Source organism: Chenopodium album, chromosome 23 (genome assembly GCF_948465745.1).
Source record: "Chenopodium album chromosome 23, dcCheAlbu1.1, whole genome shotgun sequence".
Classification (NCBI taxonomy): domain Eukaryota; kingdom Viridiplantae; phylum Streptophyta; class Magnoliopsida; order Caryophyllales; family Amaranthaceae; genus Chenopodium; species Chenopodium album.
The window spans coordinates 29,857,560-29,880,437 of NC_137856.1; the positions used below are offsets into that span (position 1 = coordinate 29,857,560).

Genomic DNA, 22,878 nt, shown 5'->3' on the forward strand with positions numbered 1-22,878 from the left:
TGACCAGAAGTCCGAACCAATTTCTATATTAATTATTTCAAACTTTTGTTGATAAATACATCAAATCTTAAACTTCAACATTTTTAGTCACATCATCTCTATTAGCAAATTGGATATATGAATATATCCGTGCTAATGCACATGTTCACTCTACTAATAAGAAAAAAAGGGTTTATTATTGAAAATGAAGACATTTTACTGCCATTAAATTTCGCCATCCCATAACTCCTCCACGCTTTTGTAAGGGCCATTTTCTTGAATTGCAAAATCTCCACGCAGCAGCCTTCGCTGTAATTAACAGAAGAAGCAAGCACATAAATCATGATGGAAGGACTATACAAGAAGGAAAACATGCAAAATATATAGCTTTGTGTGTGCCTTCTTTATCTATGCTCTTCCAGAAATCTAGAGTGAACATTTTTCAGAGGTTTACTGACCTGGGGGATGGTACTAAACTTGGAGAAGAGCTCTGGTGGAATCGACCAATCAAAAACACTGAAGTTCTCTTTGATCCGTGAGTCCTTTACACTCTTAGGAAGGATACTATGACCACTCTGAATTCCCCAGCGAAGGGCTACTTGTGCAGGAGTTTTGTTAAGCTTCTCAGCTATTTCAATCACTACTGGTTCTTTCAAGACATTCCCATCGATCCAGTTCCCTGGAGATCCCAATGGACTATAGGCCTGCCAGAAACTCATGTATTAGATTCTCTCCATCAAATCAGCCAGACATATAAGTGGTAAAGCAAGATCAAAGCAAAAGAATATATAATATAAAGTTAGGGGTAAACAACTTAATTGAAGAATATAAACCAAAAACAAGTTCATAGCATGCTCCTCCAATTAACCAGATGACTAACAAATTTATACGAAGTAATATGCTAATCTCTTGACATCTTATAGAAATTCCTATTGCATACTTGCATTACATTTTGCCTTGAAATAAGAGTTTCGTCACACTTCACACCCATTAAAAATTGTATGGGTGGAATTAATCAGATTTACAATAGTCTTCGATTCTAGGTATAGCAGTTTGGTAATAATCTTAGCTTGAATTGCACTAGGCAAAACTTTGAAGTTGATCAAAAATAGATAAATTGTTTTAGAAATCAACAGTGAAAGTTTTAATTTGAACTTCAGTTTTATAACAAAAATTTAGAGCACATAATTTTGTATGTGGAATAAAGATGTAAGATAGAGGCCATTACAGTCAGATGAACACCAGCAGAATTGCACAGATTGTGAAGGGCCGGCTGCTGCCAGACTGGGTGGCATTCAACCTGGTTCACAGCAGGAGGAACCTTAGCATACCCAAGCAAATCTTCAAGCTTCTTGGTGGAGAAGTTGCTCACTCCAATGGCACGTGCCTGACCTGAAGCATATAAACCCTCCATTGCAGCCCATGTTTCAGGAAGACACAGAGGAACCAAAACAGGAGCACTAAGTCCCTCCAAGCCTGGTTTAGTGCGAATTGGCCAGTGAATCTGCATTGTACAGTAGCACTAATTCAAATTTCCATACTTGCAAGAGTAGCAAGAAGAGCAAATTGGATATAAACCGATAACAAAATGAATTCTAATGGACTCGATTAAAAAATGAAGCCCTTACAGTCCTACTAAATTACACACATAACAGTAAGGATTTAGTAGGTGGTAAAATGACTCGTCTTTTAGTACTATATTTCTCAATCAGAATTTTGAGTAGTGAGGCATACAAGATACAAATCAATGTAGTCGAGCTGCAGGTCCTTGAGAGTCTTGCTCAAGGCCTTGGAGACATCTTCAGGAGCATGGTCACTGCACCTGCAGAATTTCACAACAGCCATACTCTTGCATGAGAAAGCTGAAACAGTAATTGAAATTTCATGTTGCATACAGTATAATCATGTTTGATTCATGAATTCATCTTTATTTAAATCAACAAGAGATTACTGATCAGATCAACCAATTTCAGAAACTATAAATAAATAAATCATTACAGAAAAGGCAACAACAGTAGCAATATTAATAAGAGTACAACTGTAGAAGTGTACAACAGCAACAAGAACAGTAACACTGATAATCTTCAGATTCATAAGAGATCCACATCACATCAGATTAGTTTATAATAGGCAAAAGAAACACTGAAGAATTTCCTTAAGAATAGGGCAATTACAGTATAACAATTTCTTGAGAAAAATAATCTTTTTCTTCGCATTCAAAACACTTGCAAACTTACCAGAGCTTTGATGTGATCCAGAGTTCTTCGCGTTTCACTACTCCACTATCAAATAACTCTTTAAGGGCCTTGCCTACCTATAAAAACAATTTCAATCAAATTTGTCTAACCAGTAATTGGCAATTATTCAAAACAAATGCATGCCAATCGTTGCCCCCCCAAAAAAAATGCGAATACTGCAGAAATAAAAGTATAACATCCTAAATTACAAATTGCACATCTATTTCAGGAACTATGGATTGCCAGAAGTATATAAGTTTAGTGTTGCTGAAACGAATAAGATAAATTATAATAAAGAAGCATCCCCTCTTATGGGATAAATGGGATACTTACCTCTTGCTCATTACCATAAATAGCAGCACAGTCGATATGCCTATAACCAGCCTGCAAAAAGGAGTACCATAGATATGGTGAAAATGGAACATTAGATCTAACTATGAATTATGAAGTATAATTTACTGGTGTAATCTGGAAAAATAAAATTGAACAATTGAAAGTAAAAGATGCATTTAATCAGCACAAAAGAGAGTGAAAACCAACAGACCTTAACAGCTTGAATAACAGCTTGGCCAACTTCACCAGGAGAAGCTTTCCAGGTACCAAGACCAACTGATGGAATCTTAGTGCCAGTATTCAATTCAAACTGGGTTGGCCCATTTACAATTTCAGCAGCCATCTGTTAAAGAATTGAAAATTCAATACACAAAAATGACAAAGAAGTAAATTTTGGGAGAAAATTGTGAGAGTTATGAGAAAGCTTAGAGAGAAAAAGCTTGATTATATAGATGAATGAAAAGGATAAGACTATGTAAGTGTTACAAGAAAATAATCCTAATACAATCTCTATGATTCACAAGAATCAAATAAAATAACAATTGATTACAAAAAGATAAAAGGATTAGGTAATAATATTGATATCAAGAGATTTTCTCTTGATATCTCTTTTGATATCAAGAGATAATCTCTTGATATCTCTATTGATATCAAGAGATAATCTCTTGATCTCTCTTGATATCTCTATTGATATGAAGAGATATTCTCTTGATATCTCTACATAAATGTAGTAGATTGCAATTTGGTGCTATTAAATCATCAAATGGGAGTTGTTTGAGCAATTGCACACTCTCATCATAAGCATATTTGAGTTAAGTTCACTCTATTATACTCCTCATTCCACCTCTCCCTTTGATCTCTTCTATATACATAGCAGTTCCCCTTCCTTTCTCTCTAACAAACTCACTTGATTCCTTTCCAAACAAATCCTAACAAACTTATTACGCACTATCAACATTAGCCCTTTCTCTATACCCAATGTATCACTATCACACCATCTTTAACATTCCTTGCCTTGTCGAAATAATCAACCACAAAAAGGGAATTGGAAACTTTGTGTAAATAATTCAAACTCACTTGATACATAGCAGTTCCCCTTCCTTTCTCTCTAACAAACTCACTTGATTCCTTTCCAAACAAATCCTAACAAACTTATTACGCACTATCAACATTAGCCCTTTCTCTATACCCAATGCATCACACCATCTTTAACATTCCTTGCCTTGTCGATATAATCAACCACAAAAAGGAAATTGGAAAATTTGTGTAAATAATTCAACACACAGAACCCCAAATTGGGAATCATATAATACAGGGGTTCGTAAATCAGGCAATGAGTCCAATAAGCCAAATGTACAACTCTTATACATATAAGCAAGAAATTAATAAACATAGAACATCTCCAGTGAAATCCTCAAGAACAATGTATCCCAGTTGAGTTTTCATCAAAATATTTACCACAAGCCCACCATAAATTTAATAATTGAAGCACACAAACTTAGCACAAAAACATTAATGCCAGCTTTGGTAAGTAATCAACACTCATCGTATGTGAATATGACTTTATTGATCCAGAAATTAATGCTTTTATGCATTATTTAAACAATCCAATAGCAGTAGGAAAGACACTCACAGGAGCTAAGACACTTTGCTCCATACATAACTGACTAACAATCCTCCATTGAGATCAACCTCACCCCTCTTTTACCATTAGAACTTGATTTATCTAAGTATCTAACAACAACGCCATGATCTTGGTTATTAACACTCAGACACTCAGTCATCACCCTCATAACATCATGAAGTCCCTTTTCGGATATTCAACCCATAGCACAATCCAAATAAAATGATCAAATTGTCACTTACCAACCTACTAAAAACCTCAACCCTCAATCCAAGATAAGCCAAAATCATAATACTACATTCCACTCTCGTAAACTAATTCAATTCCTGTCATGGATTAACAAACCAAATACACTGAAGGGACAATTTCCAATGATCAAGGACTAGGTCTAACTCGCCTAAACTCACCTTACAAAAACCAAACCTAATTTCCAAGCATAATTCAAATTCAACCCAAAACAACTCACCCAGCTCAATTACCTACCTAGTTCACCCTATGTTACTCAAACTCTTCCCATTACCGCAGATACTCATATCAGATCCTCGACACTCAAACATGGGTAGGAGTACTGTACACTTCAACCCTCCATCTTTTTAATGCCAAAATCATATAAAAATTCACAAAATAGTTTCATCAATCAGACACTTGTACACATACCCGTCTCAAACATAGGTACCCAAAACCAACGTTCACTCACTCTAATCGGAACACTATAATTACCAGAGATTACATGTTTACATGCAAATTCAACCAATAATTTTGATTATCATATACTACGTATATTAAAACAGACGAATAACAATCAAAATCAATAACGTTACCAACATCCAAAAAAACCAATATCATCAACACACAAATCACAATCAATAACCAAAATGCACAATTTCACACATACACCATTCCAGAAATTCAGACAACTTTAATATCCATAAGATTTACGCATAATTAATCACATGATAAATCAGAAATTCCAGCAAAAATTAAGTGTAATGAAAAAAAATTGATAAAGTGGGAATGATGATGTTTAGAGAGAAGATGAACAAACCGAAGGAGAAGAAGAGGAAAATGTGTGACGACGGTGGTGTAACGGTGGTTTTCCGGCGACGAGAAGCGGAGTAGCGAATTTTCCGGCGAAAAAGGGTGTAAAACTGAAAAGATATTTTCCCGGTTGATGAAATGGTTTTTGAATAGGATTCCTCGAGAATAGTTCATACGTGGTGGTGTAATTATTGTTTGATTTTGTGTTTTCGTGTAATGGGATTGTGTGGTTGGGTATTAAAGGAAAACTAGTTTTTTGGCCCGGGCGATGTCCCGGGTCGTTGTTTGTATATAAAAAAATTATAACAAAATATAGTAACATATTGTTGGTTTTATAAAAATAATATCATTTTTTAAATTTTTTAAAATATAATTGGAAATCAAAATTTATTATTTAATATGCAGTATCTTAAATGTTATATTGTATCAGTTTGTTTTATTTGTTAAAGGGATTTTTTTTATCATTCGGCTATCATAATAAATTCCTTCGAGTAAACATATTTTGTGGTTAAAAAGAAAAAAAAAACCTTTAAAATTGCTTTGCATGGTTATATATTTTTATTAACTATAACCTATATGAATTATGGTTGAGTAAATGAAAGAAATAAAATTAATTTTGCAATCATATTATTGTTAAAATATACACATATAAGTTTACAATTAAAATTTTAAAATTTATGAATATGAGTAACTCTTTTTAATACAACTTTATCATCATAAGATGTCATCGGATTGGTGGTTTGTTAAAGTTTAATTTTAATGAATAAGAGTTTATGAGTTCAAATATTAATGCTAATAAATCATAAATTTTAAAGGGAAAACATTGATGTATGACTAATGATAGTGGGTGACATGGCGACACGTGGCAAGATTGGTGACACGTGGCAAGATTACAATCCTTGCCATTGAGTTTTAATATATATATTGATGATACACATAACACTTTTTTTAGAACATCTTCAGTGGTTGTAGTCTGTAGGTAGGGTTGTAGGGGTGTCAATTTGGATGATTGGATCGAATCGGATCAGATCGGATCTAATAAGGTTGGGTCGGGTCAATTTTAAAAGTTGAGGTATACTAAATTTTTATGTCCACGCGAGTCCAAATCTGAATCGGATATTTTCCGGGTCAGGTCGGGTGTGCTTTTGACACCTCTATTTGTAGGTAAAGATTTTGTAATTTAAAAAGTTCCCTAGCTAATAGCTTTACCATTGGAGCTAAAAAATGAAATTATTTTGATTAAGCAAATTAGTTTTGCACAAAAAAAACTTGTTAAAAAGAGTGGTCGATGTATAATAAAATTTTATATAGAAATCTAATGAAGACATTATGGTTCATTTTAATTACAAACTACAGAGCAGTAGCTAACTATTTGGGCACAGACCAGCTACAAATGAGATTAACTTAAATAATTTATGTGGTATATATCAAGTTAATTTGCTAATAGCTTACTATTGGAGTTGTTCTTAATTCACGTTTGATTGTTCAATTGGGATGGAAATACTACCCTTGTTTTTAAAGGTCATTTTCAGCAAAATATAGTTGTTCAGGTGATCTTAGGCCTTAAGCGTGGTAGAAGTTTTTGTAAGAAAAAAAAAGTTTGGTGAGCCATGAAGGCTGAGATGCGAATCAATCTCACTCTCGAGCTATCCCTCACTCTCGTGATAGATGTTGTTAATGGTCAACAAGCTATTAGATGGAAAGATAGATAAATAAAACATGAGTGTTCGGTGAAATTAGATGTAACCAATATTGTTACATACAATACGCACAGTCTCAAATACATGATTTTTGTCCATTAAATTGAAAATTATCACTTGCAAGGTTTAACAATTGAAATAACATATTTCCATTGACATAGGGTGTGTTTTATTTTTCTACTTTATTTAACATGTCTGGTTTTTTCAAACCTTATCTTTTTTTAAAACCTTATCTAAATTTATAATATCTTATAAAGTGAAACTAGGTAATCGTTATTAACCCTTATAAAAATTTATTAGATGTTACATCTTTTATTTAAAATTGTCTTAGCTTATTTTTCTTAAATAAAGGGAAAATTTTAACTAAGGGCATGTTTTGATTTACTGAAGTGAGCTGAACTGAACTGATTGGGGCAGAATTGAACTAAATCGAACTGAATAGATCTGAACTGAACTGAATAGAGCTGAACTGAACTTAATAGAGCTAAAATGAATATTTTATGAGAGAAGGAAATTAGGAGCTGAAATGAACTAAACTGATTGGAGCTGAATTGAACTGATTGGAACTGAACTGAACTGAAATTAAGCTGAAGAGAACATGCCCTAGATGTGCCTAATGTGTGGTATCATCATAAGTGCTATAAAAGGCTATTATGATTAATGTAATACGGAGTATAATACACTATAAGTGTTGCGAATAATATTTGATCAAATTATAGCTTATACGTGTATTCTATTCATCTTAATTTATACTTCCTCTATTTCTTTATAGTTGCAACACACTTTAATTGGAAAATATTTTATGTCAAAAGTTGTACTCTACTATCATTCTTATTATAATCTCATAACCTACTAAATTATAATCTTAACATTCTCTCTCCTCCATTTTAGGTGTTTTAAATCACATGAGACCCACTTTTCTTAAATACCATGCAAAAGGGTGTGTGTATTAAAAACGGAGGAAGTATGAACTTATTAAACTCGGTTGAATTTATTGTGTCAAGTCAAATTGTTACGAATAATATTTATTTATTTTACATGTATTTAATTATTACTAACGATACTTGATCATAATTCTTGAGTACCTTCCCTCATTACTCTAACCCTGTAAGCTAGTTGTCATCTACAGACAAAGTACTTGCATTCGTGATTCCGCCATATACTCTTTGACAATCTATTCCCACAACCATTATCAAATATTCAATAAAAACCTATAAATAAATAAAATCATGAATCACGTTACAAAAAGTATTAAATTAAATTTCTATTCAATAATTAAAAAAAAAAAGATTTAGATTTGATTCCCTACTTTCTTGGAACTTGAAAAACGTTAAGTTTATGCTAATCCATATTCTCACTCTCCCTTAACACACTCACACCACCCCACCTCCCCCCAAAATCCTCTTTCAAACGGTTCGTTTTACAATTTCATCACATCATCCCCTTGAAATTACCAAACTACCCCTACAAACTCCCCTAAAACAGCACTATATGAAAAACCTCAAGGGCAAAATCGTCAAAAAAACGGTTACGCGGCATTAAAAACAAAAATAAAAACCACCAAAAATCCACGTCATTAATTTCCGACAAAAAAAAAAAACATAAAATTCCTAAATTCCAATTTCTCCCTCCAAAGTCCAACCACCCTTAATTGACCCATTTTTCTCTCTCCTCTAATTCTTCCCTCTTTTTCATGGAATTTCTTCATCAATTTCATCATTTTCTCAAAACCCTAGAAATCGATCACTTCAAACCGTTTTTCTAACGATTTTCTCCGATTTTCCGGCGTGTTTTTCTCATTTTCCGATGGATTTTCCGGCGAGATTGATGGTTCAAATGGCGTTTGATTCACTTTTTCCGTCGTTGTGGGAGATTGAAGTTACCTTTGCCGCCGCCATCTTTGTGATTGCTGCTTACTGGTACTTCAGTCTTATTGATTGCAGTAGCCATGGTTTTGGTCAGACTATTGGTTCTGTTGATACTCTTGATGAGAGAGATAAAGTAAGATTTCTTCCATTTTTTCTACTTTTTTGTAAATTTTTGGCATTATTTTTGGTAAATTTTGGTGGTTTTGGTATTATCTGAAGTATTGCTTTATTGGATTGTTGTTTTGTTGATTAGTTTGTTAGTGGAAATGGAGAGTTTGGTGGAAAATTGAATGTATAGTTTGTTTTGATTCTTTTCTTAATTTGGTTTTGCACTACTTTAAGCTTTTTTTATGGTAGGATATTGCTTTTCCTTTTTGGGTTTTATATCGTTTTCGCTTTCGGAGTAAGTGTGCTCTTACTTCTTGTAGGATGTAAGGAAAAGGAAATGAGTAGTGTAAGATTATGTATTGTATTTGATGTTTTATTAGGGTGGTACAGTACTAGTTTACTAATTTTTGTTATTTGATTTACAATTGCGCGAATTGACTTTGAGTAAGTTCTTTGATTGCCTTCAACGTTAATAGAATGGTTTATTAATGATCTTGACTATAGAACTTGTTTAGTAAGGTTGATTTTTTTGTCATTAACATTTTGGAGAATGAATTGGAGTTACACGTATATAGGTTTTCATATAAGAATGATGAAATTAGAGATTAGTGAAGCGCAATGCTAAGTGCTATGCTGATATTGTACTTGATAGTAGTGACTGATAAGTCATTGTGATTGAGAGAACCATGAATGAGGGGAAAGGGTTTGCGTTGTTTTTTTAGAGTAAACTTTTAAGTTATGTTTAGTGATACCATGATTTGTTAATCGTAGAATCACTTGAACTGTGATATGTGATGTTTTTCTTGCTCCCTTTCTCTCTTTGCTTCTTCAACTTTGGGGTATTCCCTGCTTTTCATTTGGTACATTAACCCCAATTTTGACCGTATCAATTTTTTTTGGTCCTTTTCTGAGTTTGTAATGTTCAATTGATTGCCAACGTCAGCCAGCTAGAGAAGCCTAATAGGCTAATATAATTTTGTTATTAATCTAGGGGGCATGCTACATTTGATATCTTGGAGTAATTCCACCTTTCTTGACATGCAGTTCTGCAATTATTTTGTAGATTGGCAAGCTGAAATGTGATCCTCAAACTCACGCAGGGTACTTGATCAAGGTATGGTCAATGTTCGGCAACAAATTTTCTTTTTTGATATGTGCTGAAGAATTCACGTAATGCCAGTAAAGCACAGACAAAACATGTATTCTGATTTTTAAGTGTAAATTTTGACATGTTATCTAAGATGTAGATACAAGATACATCTACTACGTTAGTTTTATAAAATGCTTTTAACCTTTTTGAGACGTTGGCATGTTTCTAAAGATGTAGATGTAAGTTGTATATTGAATAAGAGTTATTAAATTTTCTAAAGATGTAGATGTAAGTTGTATATTGAATAAGAGTTATTAAATTGTTGGGGTGCTCAGTGATAAGCTTGCTTTCATTATGTTGGGAAAAAAGGTATCAAACATTATGGATAGAAATTTATGGAGGAGTGGATTTAATATTGATTTTCTGTTTGAGCACCATTCTTATAGAATCTTTTACCCTACAGGTTGGGCTTTTGGCTGCAAAGAATCTTATCGCTGCAAATCTGAATGGCACATCAGATCCTTATGCTATTGTTACTTGCGGTTCAGAGAAAAGATTCAGGTGATAAAAATGTTTGACTTTAATACCTTGATGTTTTTCACGCCTAATTCAATATAGGACTATTAATGTAGCTTTCTGGAATAAATAAAACAAAGTAAAGTTGTTTTTTTGTTTTTAGACTTTTCTATTGATGTTTGATGCTTCTATTTTCAATATTGATCATATTAGTAATTATTCGAATTCAATATTGAAATCCTGCCATTATTGGTTTAACAAAATTGCCTTTCTGCATCCATGAGGGCAACTGTATCAATTTGACCCCCACTCCTCCCACAACCTTAAAAAAAAAAAAAAACAGTCATAGCAAGGAAGCTCTTGTGAAGGATGAGTCACCGGTCACTGGCTACTGGTTATTGCTTTGGCAATTCACGTCTGCTGTGTGTTTTTCATTATAGTCAATTCAGTATATTCATCCTGTTTATAGTAATTTTTGTTTCTTATAGGCCAGGTGGTAGCTTTACCGTCTTACTGATATGACCATAGTTGTCTAGCTATGTTGTTTAGATTTTTTTTTAACTAAAAAAATAATGAAAATTGTTCTGTTTTGTTGTCTCCTATAAAATTGTAAAGGAGATATTATATATATGTAGTCACCATCATAATTACATAATCTTGTTCTAGAACGCTACTTCATCCCAAAATTTTATTACACTTGAGCCCGTGTCTTAGACAGTGTCAACTAGACATATGGGTTATGCGATCCATTCTCCAACTTTCTACTGTTGTATGACTTGTATCCCCTTTTGTGTGTTTTACTATATTTCTTTCATTTCAATTTAGAGGATTAGATTGTTATGAATTTCCTTATTTATATACCGGGTTTTTGTTTAGATGTGTCCTATATGTCCTACTATGTCATAATGACAATCACCATAACTCTGGAGGTAGGATTTATTCACTATGTTGCATACTCTGGCATAAAAAGAGACTTGAATCAGTTAAATCCCCTAAATATTTGTTTAATTAAAGAATGAAATTTTAACATATCCTACCACTTCTCGCTACATCATCATGTATGTTCTTTTATTTCTACCTTGTTGATTGTAGTAACATAATTTATATTTTGTAACTCTGCATTTTCGTAAGCTCAAAATTATTAGCAACGTACGCAAAATGGCAGGGAGTGAGCACTTGGTTCTCGTTATGTTATTATCCTTCATACACAGTATTAATTATGTTGTTTATATGCTGCTCAGCTTTTATATAACTTGTTTGTGGATGCTATCGCTAGAGATGACTTAGTTGCAATATCTTGGACTTCTCTATCATGTAACAAGAAAATTCTTGATATATATCTCTGTTTTGCGTGTTTATGTTGCTGATTTGAGGCTTGCCCATTTCTCGCTGCAGTTCGATGATTCCTGGATCAAGAAATCCCATGTGGGGAGAGGAGTTTAACTTCGTTGTTGATGAGTTGCCCATCCAGGTAGCTTCTTGGTGCAACTAAAAATTATATGAATTTATGCATGCACTAATAGATGTATAAATATATACATGTATACACAATTATACACGCACGCATGCATGCTCGAGGACACACACATACATATGCTTAGAATTTTTTTTCTTTTGTTTGCTATATCTTTCTTCTTCTTAATTAATAAATTCTGATCTATGTGCTACTCATCAAGAGTTCAAGATACAATAATGGCATAGTTTGATAATTGGAAAGGGGGTTGTATTATTGTTACACTAGAAAAGTTTCCAAGAAATCTATATTGAGACTTGGAAAAGTTACACTTTTAAATCTGGAGTCTTTTGCTGAAACAAAGTTCCAAGATATCATTAGACTTCACATCCCAAGAAATATGAATTTTTACCCTTGTGCAATTAGAAGGTACTATTAAAACGTTTTCTATAAAAAAAAAAGGTACTATTAAGACGAGAAAAGCAAAGGGAAAATGCATCTTCTTTATCCATACAAACCAAAAAATCCTTGAGGGCTAGGTATGGGGACCCACATGCGCATATATACTCTGGTTCTCTGATGTTCTTAGCTTCTTACCATCATACCTGCCACTAGTGACTCGATGTCAAAGTGAACCAGTTTTCAATAAAGTGTTTCTGGACTTGAAATTCTGGAGATTCAAACACCCACTTGTCAAATGCCACCCCAAAGCTATGTTTCTTGGACTCTTCATTTTATATTTTTACCTCAAGTACCCTTGTCGGAACCTCGACATTCAAACATGGGTATGACACTTGGACACTTCATTTTTATTCAAAATCATAGAATTTTTTCACAAAGTAGTCAAGTCGGACACTTGGACACATACCAGTGTCGGACATGGGTACCCAAGTCCGAGTAACATAGTCCCAAAGACAGGTCTCTTTTATCTTCCCCCACCTTATTACTAACTGAGAACTTAAACATAGATGGGTTATTAATTGTGAAACTAGAAATATATGACTGGATGTGTTATTTTCCATCCATCAAGGCTCCTAGAAATTCGTTGCATCATAGGGCTTGTTCCAAGTTTCAGACTTAGTAGTTAGTTGAATACCAGGTAGGTGAGAGTGTAGGTTATGGGTCATTCATAGCAAGTGATGTAAAGAGGCCAAGGGAAGAAGATTTAGTTTGGGATTTCCCTAGATTAATCTGAGGCCTCAAACCACGTCAAATATCTGACAAGCTGTCAGAACATTTTAAACCCTGACAGATCGTCAGAATGGAAGAGGATTATGTCCTCTGCAAAGTGCTAGTGAAAGGTAGAAACCCACCCCAACCTTCAGATCCACAGAAATGCCAACAGCTTTAACCTTGGCAAAAAGATGATTAAGCAGATCAATCACCAAATTTATTAATTGAGAAATATAAATTACCTAGTTGCAACTTTATTGAGCCTCAGTTACCTCCTAGGCTACTCATAGCCTTCGTCCAAAAAGCAATCATGCAACTATTCTAGAACTGCACTTTGTATTGAATGATACAAGGATTACTGTATTAGACAATGGAATGCGTACATAGTATATTAGATTTAAAGATATGTTCTTTACTCCGATTCTTTTCACGAACAAATGTCCTTGCTTTCATTTCCTTCTTTTCCTTTCCTTCCTAATCACCGTATTTCATATTCAACTTATTTGCAGATTAAAGTGACAATCTATGACTGGGATATAATCTGGAAAAGTGCAGTTCTTGGATCAGTTTCAGTATCTGTGGATTCTGTGGGTGATAATTCTGGGGCAGTATGGCATCCATTGGATAGCTCCTCAGGAATGGTATTTCACACTGAAACTTCTATTTTCTGTCAAATTTATTGTTTTTTTTTGGTTAAAAGTCAAATTTATTGTTAAAATAACTGTTTTAGCTTGGTTCTGATGGGTTATCATTGTCAGGTTTGTCTTGATATCAAGGCTATTCCTACAAACACTTCCAGGTATTATTTTGGTTTGGTGAGCCAAATTCTCCAATCTTTACATTTTATTATTGCCTACTGAATTTTTTTTCCACATGGCCCATGTTGGATGTCTGAAAATAACACTCTCCTTAGTGGTTTGTACATTTCTGGGCAGTTTATTAAGTGTACCTGCAAGCTATGTTTCTTGGTGATGTGGCAACAATGTAAGGGAGAAAAGTTGGGATGTACCAGGTTCCTCCATAGATTGTTGCCTCGTCAGCTGGACTTGGAGTACATGCTTTGAGATGTGCATGCACTTGTACTAATATCTTTTAAGATTTTCTAGAAGCCACTTTATAATCAGCAAGTTTGGATTATAATGAAAAGTTCTTAAGTCACCTGAGTACGCTGCTTCTCCATTAATGGCAAGTTTATTGCAGAATTGTAGTATGTATCAAGTGCTAGAAATTTTTTATTTGATTTAAAGCTTAAACTTGTGTAATTTTAGCTGTTGGGCACATCAAATCTTCTATCGATGCTAGCAATCAGCTTGTTCATGTCTGGATTGGTCAAAACACATTTGTATTTCTTACATTTTGATTTTGATGTGTTCCAATATAATAAGCCACTCATCATATCTAGCTAGTTAAATTTGGAAAATTTCCATATTACTCTATACTTCTTTTTAGCATTTTTGATGCATGGTATCTTAATAAATTGTTTGTTTTCAACTGAAACTATCGAGGATATGGTTTTGAAGGAATTTTGTATACCATTTCTAGTCATATATGGCCTATATCAATGTGGGACAAAGGGAGTACGGTTTAGTGATCTTTTGTTTTTATAAAATTATTGTTGTTGTTGAATGTGTGCCTGGATTCTATGGTGAATATTATGAAATTTGTTGACATCGTGATGTAGTTTAGTTGAGGTTGTCTGGAAATTTACTTGGAAGCATAATATAGAACATTCATTTTTACCACTATTGACTGAAATAATTTTTCTTAGGGTTTTAGATGGCTATGGTGGAGGAAATGGTCGCAGGAGGGTTTCTCCAGATAAACAAGGGCCAAAAGATGTAGAGCCTATGGTGGTCTACCAAAAGCCTGGGCCATTGCAAATGATATTTGATCTACCCGCTGATGAGGTGAATTACTATCAAACTTACGATTTCGCTTCTCATATTAGAAGTAAAGGGAGTATGTTTCTTGTATAGGTTGTCCATTAATGGTAACATATTGATGTTGTCAATGGACTAGTGTTCTAGAAAAGCGTTGCATTTAATTTGTTCTTGGTGATCGTTATTTGTGTGGCCATTGGTAATGTTGCTTTATTCTGTTTATGGTTTTCTGCCACTGTAAAAAATCCCAAGCTTAATGACTGGAATCTACAGCTTTTACTATGTGGGTTTTATGCTCAAAGTTTATAATGCATTCATGTCTTTTCCTCTTTTCTGATCTGGTCATTCCATGTTTCATATGATTTGATGATTATATATTGCAGGTTGTCGAGCACAGCTATTCCTGTGCACTGGAGAGATCTTTTTTGTATCATGGTCGTATGTATATATCCGCTTGGCACATTTGCTTTCACTCTAACGTGTTTTCTAAGCAGATGAAGGTTATTTCTTTCCCCACACATTACTTTTTACCTGTAGTAATTATTTTTAATCACAGTCAATTCCACTTTTTTTTTGTTATTGTATGTATAGAAAGGTTTCCTTGCCTCTACATGTTATATTCCAATTTAAGAATAAAATATGTCTGAGTACTTGTCGATCTAAATACCAAATTGTTAAACAAATAGGTGGATTGGTATTTTTGATTAATAAGTATATGCAAGTGGGGTGGGGGATACTTCACATGGGCTTTAATAGAGATATTTATATATATGTGGATTTGTATTTTTAATCCTAGGCAAATAATTTTGAACATTTGTTGTATCTTAAAAAGAATTTATAAACAATGATTGCTTTTAAATTAGAGTAAGAATATAATTTCTAACTTAAAGAACAATAACAGTGGCATGTTGGGTCCTGTATGTGTACTACCAAAATGGTATTCATTGGATTGACTTTGCTTTATTTAGTCTAATTGTAATAATAAAAATTATAAAGTCTCATAGAAGCTAAACACAAGAAAGGCTATTAGTTCATTCAATTTTAACCATCTAATAACTTCTACTGTTTTACATGCCCCTTATTTTATCAATTGTTATTCACTCAATTGATAGTGGAAGAATAACATTATAGTGATGAACAAAAATTTGAGTGCATGTGCTGGCCATGCCCTTTTTTGGCATTTTTTTTTTAATCGCCAATTTGTTACTGCATCTTTATTATTCACCAAAATATTAATTACTCTTATTTCTATTCTTGTGTCAGCGTGGGAATTTCCCATTTATTATTACGTTTTAGTTAAGAATGACGATTCGTCCATCTCAACTTACAGCACCTTGACCATGGCATTAGTTCAGGAACAGTTGTACCTTATTTTTTGTTTTTTTTCCCTCGTAAAGGGTGTTATTTGAGAAATATTTTTTATGAGAAAACCAACTAATTTAATACGCTATCAGAATTTTCCTGTTTTATTGTATTTTATTTTTGAGGGACCCCTGTTGATTTTACTTAGTGGCTTAAAGTTTTATATTTTAGAATATATATATAGCATGTTGAGCTTTATATTAATTCAGATACGCATGAATGCATGATGCTGTGTGACTTTACTGGTGACTTGCATTTCCCTCTCTATGATGAATTTTTGAACATAGTACTAATATTTCTCACGCTGTATACATGTCCAATTTATAGGTGATTATTCCCTTTGAAGACATAGATGAAGTAAGATTTCCTGTTGTAATTTGACATTGTTGTCCCTTTTTTCTTGGCAAACAGTACAATTTCATTTAACTTACGTATTTCTCTTTGTAGATTCGAAGAAGCCAACATGCTGTAATAAATCCTGCTATTACAATCATCCTTCGGCTTGGTGCTGGTGGCCTAGGTGTACCGCCTTTGGGAAGTTCTGATGGTGAGTGATGACTAATGATGTTAGGTGTTTTGTTCGAAGTATGGATTATTTTAAAGCTTGTGGTAGAAACTCATTGCATGATTTGTTCATAAGTTTTCATTGTTGATGCTGAAAAAGGTATATGTTCTTCCAAAATTAATGTTATTTATCAACTAGTGGCTTTTTTTTGGGATTAATGCTTTGATTGATTGATCAACTAGTGGCTTTTTTGCTGAAAATGTTGTCAATTGCTGTCTGATTACTTCCATTATCGACTGCAGCATATCTTATTAATTAGCATCAGATATGATGTATGAGTAAATTTTATGTGGGGGTATTAGTTCTGTTTTTTTTTTTTTTTTTTTTTTTTTTTTTTTTTTTTTTTTTTGGTTAGAGCTCCTTTTCAACCTTTTAGGAACTTTAGGAATTGCTATCTTGAAAATGCGTGATTGTTAACAGGAAATTAACAGCCTTAATTTCATGTGGAAGGGAAGAGTAGTGTGTAGCAAGCTAATGCGAATGGGTTGTTAATGTTTGCTACACACTACTCACTACTCTCATTAGTTTGGTTTTTAATTTAGGGTTATCCTGGGATTTGTGGCCTCTTCTTGGTTTCAAGCCTGGGGCCTTTACTAGCCTATCTCTTTCATCAATTCATCCAGTTTGATAAAGAATTACTGTCCTCTTCAATTGTACATTATGAATTCATCCTTTTTACAAAATGTTCTCTGTTGTCAGACAGCCACCTACTTTGGACCATTATATTAATTTATTTTTTTGTTTGTTCCTTGCAGGGAGAGTTAGGTACAAATTTGCATCATTTTGGAACAGGAATCATGCCTTGAAGATATTGCAACGTTCTGCGAAAAACTTTCTTGTGATGCTAGAGGCTGAAAAGAAGGTTGTTATCTGTTGAATCTTTGTTTAAATTGTGCCTTTTATTAACGGTTTGGCAACTACATCCATCCACCCTTAAGTTTTCCTTTAAAAGAAACTATGCAATGTGATTTAAAAGTGGAGGTCATTTTGCTTGTGTATGAACTTTGAAGATATGGACACAGAATGTGGAGTTTTTTGGAGGCAATTTTTCCTCATTAATCCACTCATTTTCAGCCTATAGAAATAATAAATTTGTTTTTTTTTTTTTTTTTTTTTTTTTTTTAATTTCACCAAAACCATTCATGACATCATCATATCATATTAACTAATATTGTACTCCATTTACTAAATGCCATTATTATCAACTTGCTGAACAGGCTAAGGCACTATCAGAACTTCGTGCACATAGGAGTTCAAAACGGACAGGTCAACCGATGCCTAAAGTTCTTGAAGAAATTATACCAAAGACTGATAAGTTTCAGCCATTTGTCAAGGATGAAGTGCTTGTTAGTATATATAATGTATGGGACAACACATCTTTTCCAAGTACACATCTAATTGGTTATTTGTTAGTATCTGTATTGCATGCAATTCTGCTAAATGTTTGTACTTTTTCTCAGGACAAATTTCCATGCACAGCTGAGCAATTTTTTAACTTATTGTTAAGTGATGATTCAAACTATATTAATGACTATCGTTCAGCACGGAAGGATTCTAATCTTAGTGTAAGTACAATTTATTGATTCCTTTCTTGTCAGTAACTGCTGCTTGTTGAACCTTATTATTCACTTTGCTAATATGTTACAAAGTTAAGTAAAATGTATCTTTAATTTTTCCTTCTATTCGGAAGCAGTGTTCTCAGTAATTTGCCTGCCACATCTTGAAGCATATTTCTGGACGCCTCTCTTCTGTGATTTACTAAGGAACTATGCTTATTTGTGCTCATCTATCTTCTTGCTGTATATCTCTTCTTTTGGTCTTGATTATATATATTGTCTGATAGAGAAATAAAGGGAATTCAAGTCTGACGATGAGCAAAAGTTTAGATTTTGTTCTGAATTTCTGATTGAGATTGTATAACGAAGACCTAGATGGTTTCTAATTGTGAAATTAGGGATAGTGTCTTCAACATTTAGCACCATTTGAATTGTTCATAGTAGAGACAATAATTTACATTGGCTATAGAGCACAGTAAGCCTCATTGTTTTAGTAGCATATAATAGTCTGGATTATGTTCCTTTGCTGCAATAACTACTTTCTTTGCCAAACATAATTACTTAGCTTACAGGTTGAATAAACATTTTCTCAGAGAATGATTTGTCTTAATTTGAATTGGAGAAAAATATTGTTTTGTAACAAATGCTTACCTTTGTATCTGTTTCTTATTAAGTTCTCACCCTTGAATGTGTGACCTATTCATCTTAATCTAAGTTGGTGCAAAACTGAGTAGATTTTGTCCTTTATAACGTTCATTGAGATTAGTTTTCCTGTCCAGTGTTTTGAATATGATATGCATCTGTTTCACTGTTTTCAGATAGGGCAGTGGCATTCAACAGACGAGTACGAGGGTTTAGTTAGAGAAATGACTTTCCGCTCTATATGCAAGAGCCCTATGTGCCCCCCAGACACGGCAATGACAGAGTGGCAGCATGTAGTTTTATCACCAGATAAGACAGTATTGGTATGACTTTGTACATCATAACCTACTTTATTGAGACTTCTTTGTTTTGTTTCCACTTTTGGGCTGATCTGTGTACAAATCTTTGACTCTAGGTGTTTGAAACAGTACAACAAGCGCATGATGTCCCATTTGGGTCTTATTTTGAGGTATGCTGCTTCTGAGTGATTTTGGTTTACTATTTTTTCCATTTGATATTACAACTAATCATGCAGCAAGCCTTAAAAAAAAAAAAAATCAATTAAATCCTATGTTTGGCATTTTCTAAAGGTGCACTGTAGGTGGCGTCTTGAAACTTGTTCTGAGTCATCTTCTACCATAGACGTAAAAGCTGGTAATTCTTTTTTTCTTTTCTTTCCGCAAACTTTTTTTTTGTTTGGTTGTTTAGTACAGCATAACATTTGTCTGATTTGCTTTCTGTGATTCTGTTTACCATGATACTTGATTCAACAAATTTAATGATGCTGTTCCTTGCAAGTCTTCAGTGATTTCAATTTTGTTAACCTGATTGCTTCTATATCTTCTCTTACTTTTATTGGTGATAGCTGTTAATTTATATCATCCCTTACCCTACTTTTTCCTTTATCTGTTGTAGTGCATGCTATGATTCTATATATTCTTGGAGCTTTTCATCATGCTAAATATAGATTTACTTCGTATAAGGTTTCAAAGAAAACATTCCAAACAATCCACAAACGACCATTATATGCAAATTCATAATTATCTACACACTCCCAACCTCTACAAATCTTCTCACAAATTTTTTTGCTATTTTCTTTTTTTACTCTTGTTTCACAAAAAACACACATCTATTTTCTTTTAAAAAGAGTTTTCTCTCTTTTTGTTTGATGTTGAAGCCCCTCACATTCCAGCAAATAATCCTCATCCTGCACCAGAGGGGATAAGGTCCCCCGCCCTCTTACATTGGAAGCTTTCCTTTGTCTATCAATGGATTCGGAACACTGGTTCAATCACAGGGTCCATGTGCAGCATTTCATAAGTGCTCATCACCAATCTGACTACTATTGGCAATTGTTTTAGGATATATCTGATTTATAATAAGCAATTAACAATTATTAGGTTCCATCTTTTTTGCTTTAATTTTGTTGGACCAAGTATTATTGCATTAAAACTGATTTTTATGATTCATAATTGTTTTTCCGGATTCCCTTTGTTATTTGTTTTTTGGCGATACAGATTTGAATTTTACTGGTTTTGAAATATTTTAGCTGGTTAAAACTTACTTCCTCCGTTTCTTTTTAGTTGACACGTTTCTTTAGTCACGTTTGCCAATGCACTTATTCAATCATTAATATCTTTAATTATCGATAAGCAAAAATTATAAAAAGTTGATATTTTGAAAGTATATAACATGACGAATCTAACAAGATCCGACATGACTATATTTTTTATTACGTATAAAGCACAAAATACGGTCAAAGGGAGATGGATGAATAGTGCTAAAGTCAAAACGTGTTAACTAAAAAGAAACGGAGGTAGTATTTTTACTGAATGTAACTGTATTTAAATTGAGTTATTGTCACTTGAATGTTGCCAGTTTCTTTCTGAAGCACAACACTTGCTTAACTTTTCCATTAGTACTAATAAATTCCTCTTAAAGCAAAGGAAGTCAGGGCAATATTGCTATGTTAAACAATTTCTGCCCCCTTTTACTTTTTGTTGTTTTTCTTATCCATTCTTCCTTCTAAAAGTGCCTTGCTACTGGTTTGACTGGTTAGGAATGAGACTTTATGCATCTAGAGCTATGTGAAATTATTTAAATGGTGCAATTAGCTCTCAGCTGATTGAGATCACAAATTCTCTTCTGCTTTGGCTTATTTTTTTTTATTGAAGTTTCTTTCATCTTAAAACACTGTATTGCAGATAATTTTGCTAGTTACATTTATACTCTCGTCTTTTGTAGGTGCTCACTTTAAGAAATGGTGTGTCATGCAATCTAAAATTAAGTCTGGGGCCATTGATGAGGTGCATCTCCTCTCCTTATGTTTTCTCTCTCTTGAAAATCAGACAGCTTGGTTTGATGCAAAGATTGCAATTGAACTTAAACTTAATTTTTGAGTTGTTTCCATGCAGTACAAACGAGAGGTGCGCATGATGCTAGATGCAGCTTGCTCTTACATTAATTCTAGGAATAGTACCAATGCAGATGACAGCGCCCAAATGTCTTCTGATTTACAAGAAAGTGCGTGATTGGAAGCAATTCTACTTCACTAGTTTCTTCAGTTTTGGTCCCAAGATATGGTGCAGCTCTGTTCATAGCTTATATTTATACCCTTGTTCATCCTTTTCCTTGTTCATTGTTTTTCCATGTAAGGTTTTCTTGGATAGCATTATAGTCGTGATTCACCCTGATCCCTTGGCAATAAAGCTAATGGTGGTGGTGGTGTGGTGGTAGCCCGTGTTGTACGTAGTATAAAGAATACTTATTCTGTTGTAATTAGGGCTGCAGCATATTACTAAGAAGTTTATTTCATTTATACATTTATAAAAAGCTGTGTATTTTGTTTTGCGATTTTTGTTTTTTCATATTCTTTGAACATTGAGCTAAGAGTAATTTTGTTTTCATGTCATATTGGTCAATGGCAGTAAATAGATTGAATCATTGAAGATAGCAATAGATTGTCTAACTAGTCCAATTTTCACATTATCATGTTGGATAAATTACAGATATGGATTCCTTCACCAATAGGGCATCAACAGCTCATTCCCGCTGCCAGCTCTCTTCCCAACTTCCATCACCAAAGTTACCTACCAACACCATTCCCATCGACAAAAACCTACCAATAATTACCAAGTAAAGATGGACATCGTGCCGTCGCGGGCCGTGCTTGGCCGTGCCGGGGTGGGGCTCGTGCCGGCTTGGTGGCGGGCGTGCTGTGCCAAGTTTTGGCGCACCCTAGCCCACGGCACGGCCCACGTGCTTGGCGGGCCGTGCCGCGAGTCACCACGGTTTTTTTAATTTTTAAAAATATATATATTATATAAAATCGATATATATATTATAAAAATAGCGTGCCGGCAGGCCGTGTCGTGCCAATTTTCAACATTTGTGTTCACGGCACGCCCACGGCCCACAAGTGGGCCGTCGTGCCGTGCCGGAATCGTGCCGCCCGCGTGCAGGCACGGCCCATGCCCACCTTTATTACCAATCATCACTGCTCATCCATAAAACCGCCTTCATAGCCTCCTACATACAACCATTATTTTGTGCCTTCAATTTTGTTAGTTTTCATTTACTTTGTTATATATTTTTTATTTAAATGAAAAATGAAAAGATATTGTTTCCAAATTTGGCAAGCTGAACCTTATATGTCAAAAGAAATTATTTAGTAACAGAAAGCTAATGGTGTTCATGTATTCTGTAGTCACCATGTACAAATGGGGAGGAAAAAAAAATTAAAAAAATAAAAATA

At 33.9% G+C, this 22,878-nt stretch overlaps 2 protein-coding genes across 2 annotated transcripts; one reads left to right on the forward strand and one right to left on the reverse strand.

Moving 5' to 3' along the window:
• Window positions 1-5,408, reverse strand: LOC145608160 (NADPH-dependent aldo-keto reductase, chloroplastic-like). The gene is made up of 8 exons (XM_081663771.1): window positions 5,219-5,408; window positions 2,761-2,892; window positions 2,550-2,600; window positions 2,217-2,293; window positions 1,714-1,801; window positions 1,208-1,483; window positions 438-683; window positions 1-288 (listed from the first exon to the last, which is right to left on the reverse strand). Exons 2-8 carry the CDS (start codon window positions 2,890-2,892, stop codon window positions 205-207), a joined length of 954 nt encoding a protein of 317 aa, XP_081519897.1. The 5' UTR covers window positions 5,219-5,408; the 3' UTR covers window positions 1-204.
• A 3,109-nt stretch (window positions 5,409-8,517) lies between these two features.
• On the forward strand, window positions 8,518-21,977 carry LOC145607635 (BAG-associated GRAM protein 1-like). The gene is made up of 18 exons (XM_081663224.1): window positions 8,518-8,912; window positions 9,951-10,001; window positions 10,441-10,538; window positions 11,889-11,964; window positions 13,629-13,760; window positions 13,878-13,918; window positions 14,888-15,026; window positions 15,383-15,499; window positions 16,689-16,718; window positions 16,809-16,908; window positions 17,682-17,788; window positions 18,144-18,287; window positions 18,387-18,491; window positions 19,301-19,447; window positions 19,540-19,593; window positions 19,715-19,778; window positions 21,369-21,430; window positions 21,539-21,977. Exons 1-18 carry the CDS (start codon window positions 8,718-8,720, stop codon window positions 21,653-21,655), a joined length of 1,779 nt encoding a protein of 592 aa, XP_081519350.1. The 5' UTR covers window positions 8,518-8,717; the 3' UTR covers window positions 21,656-21,977.
• The last annotated feature ends 901 nt before the right edge of the window (window positions 21,978-22,878 follow it).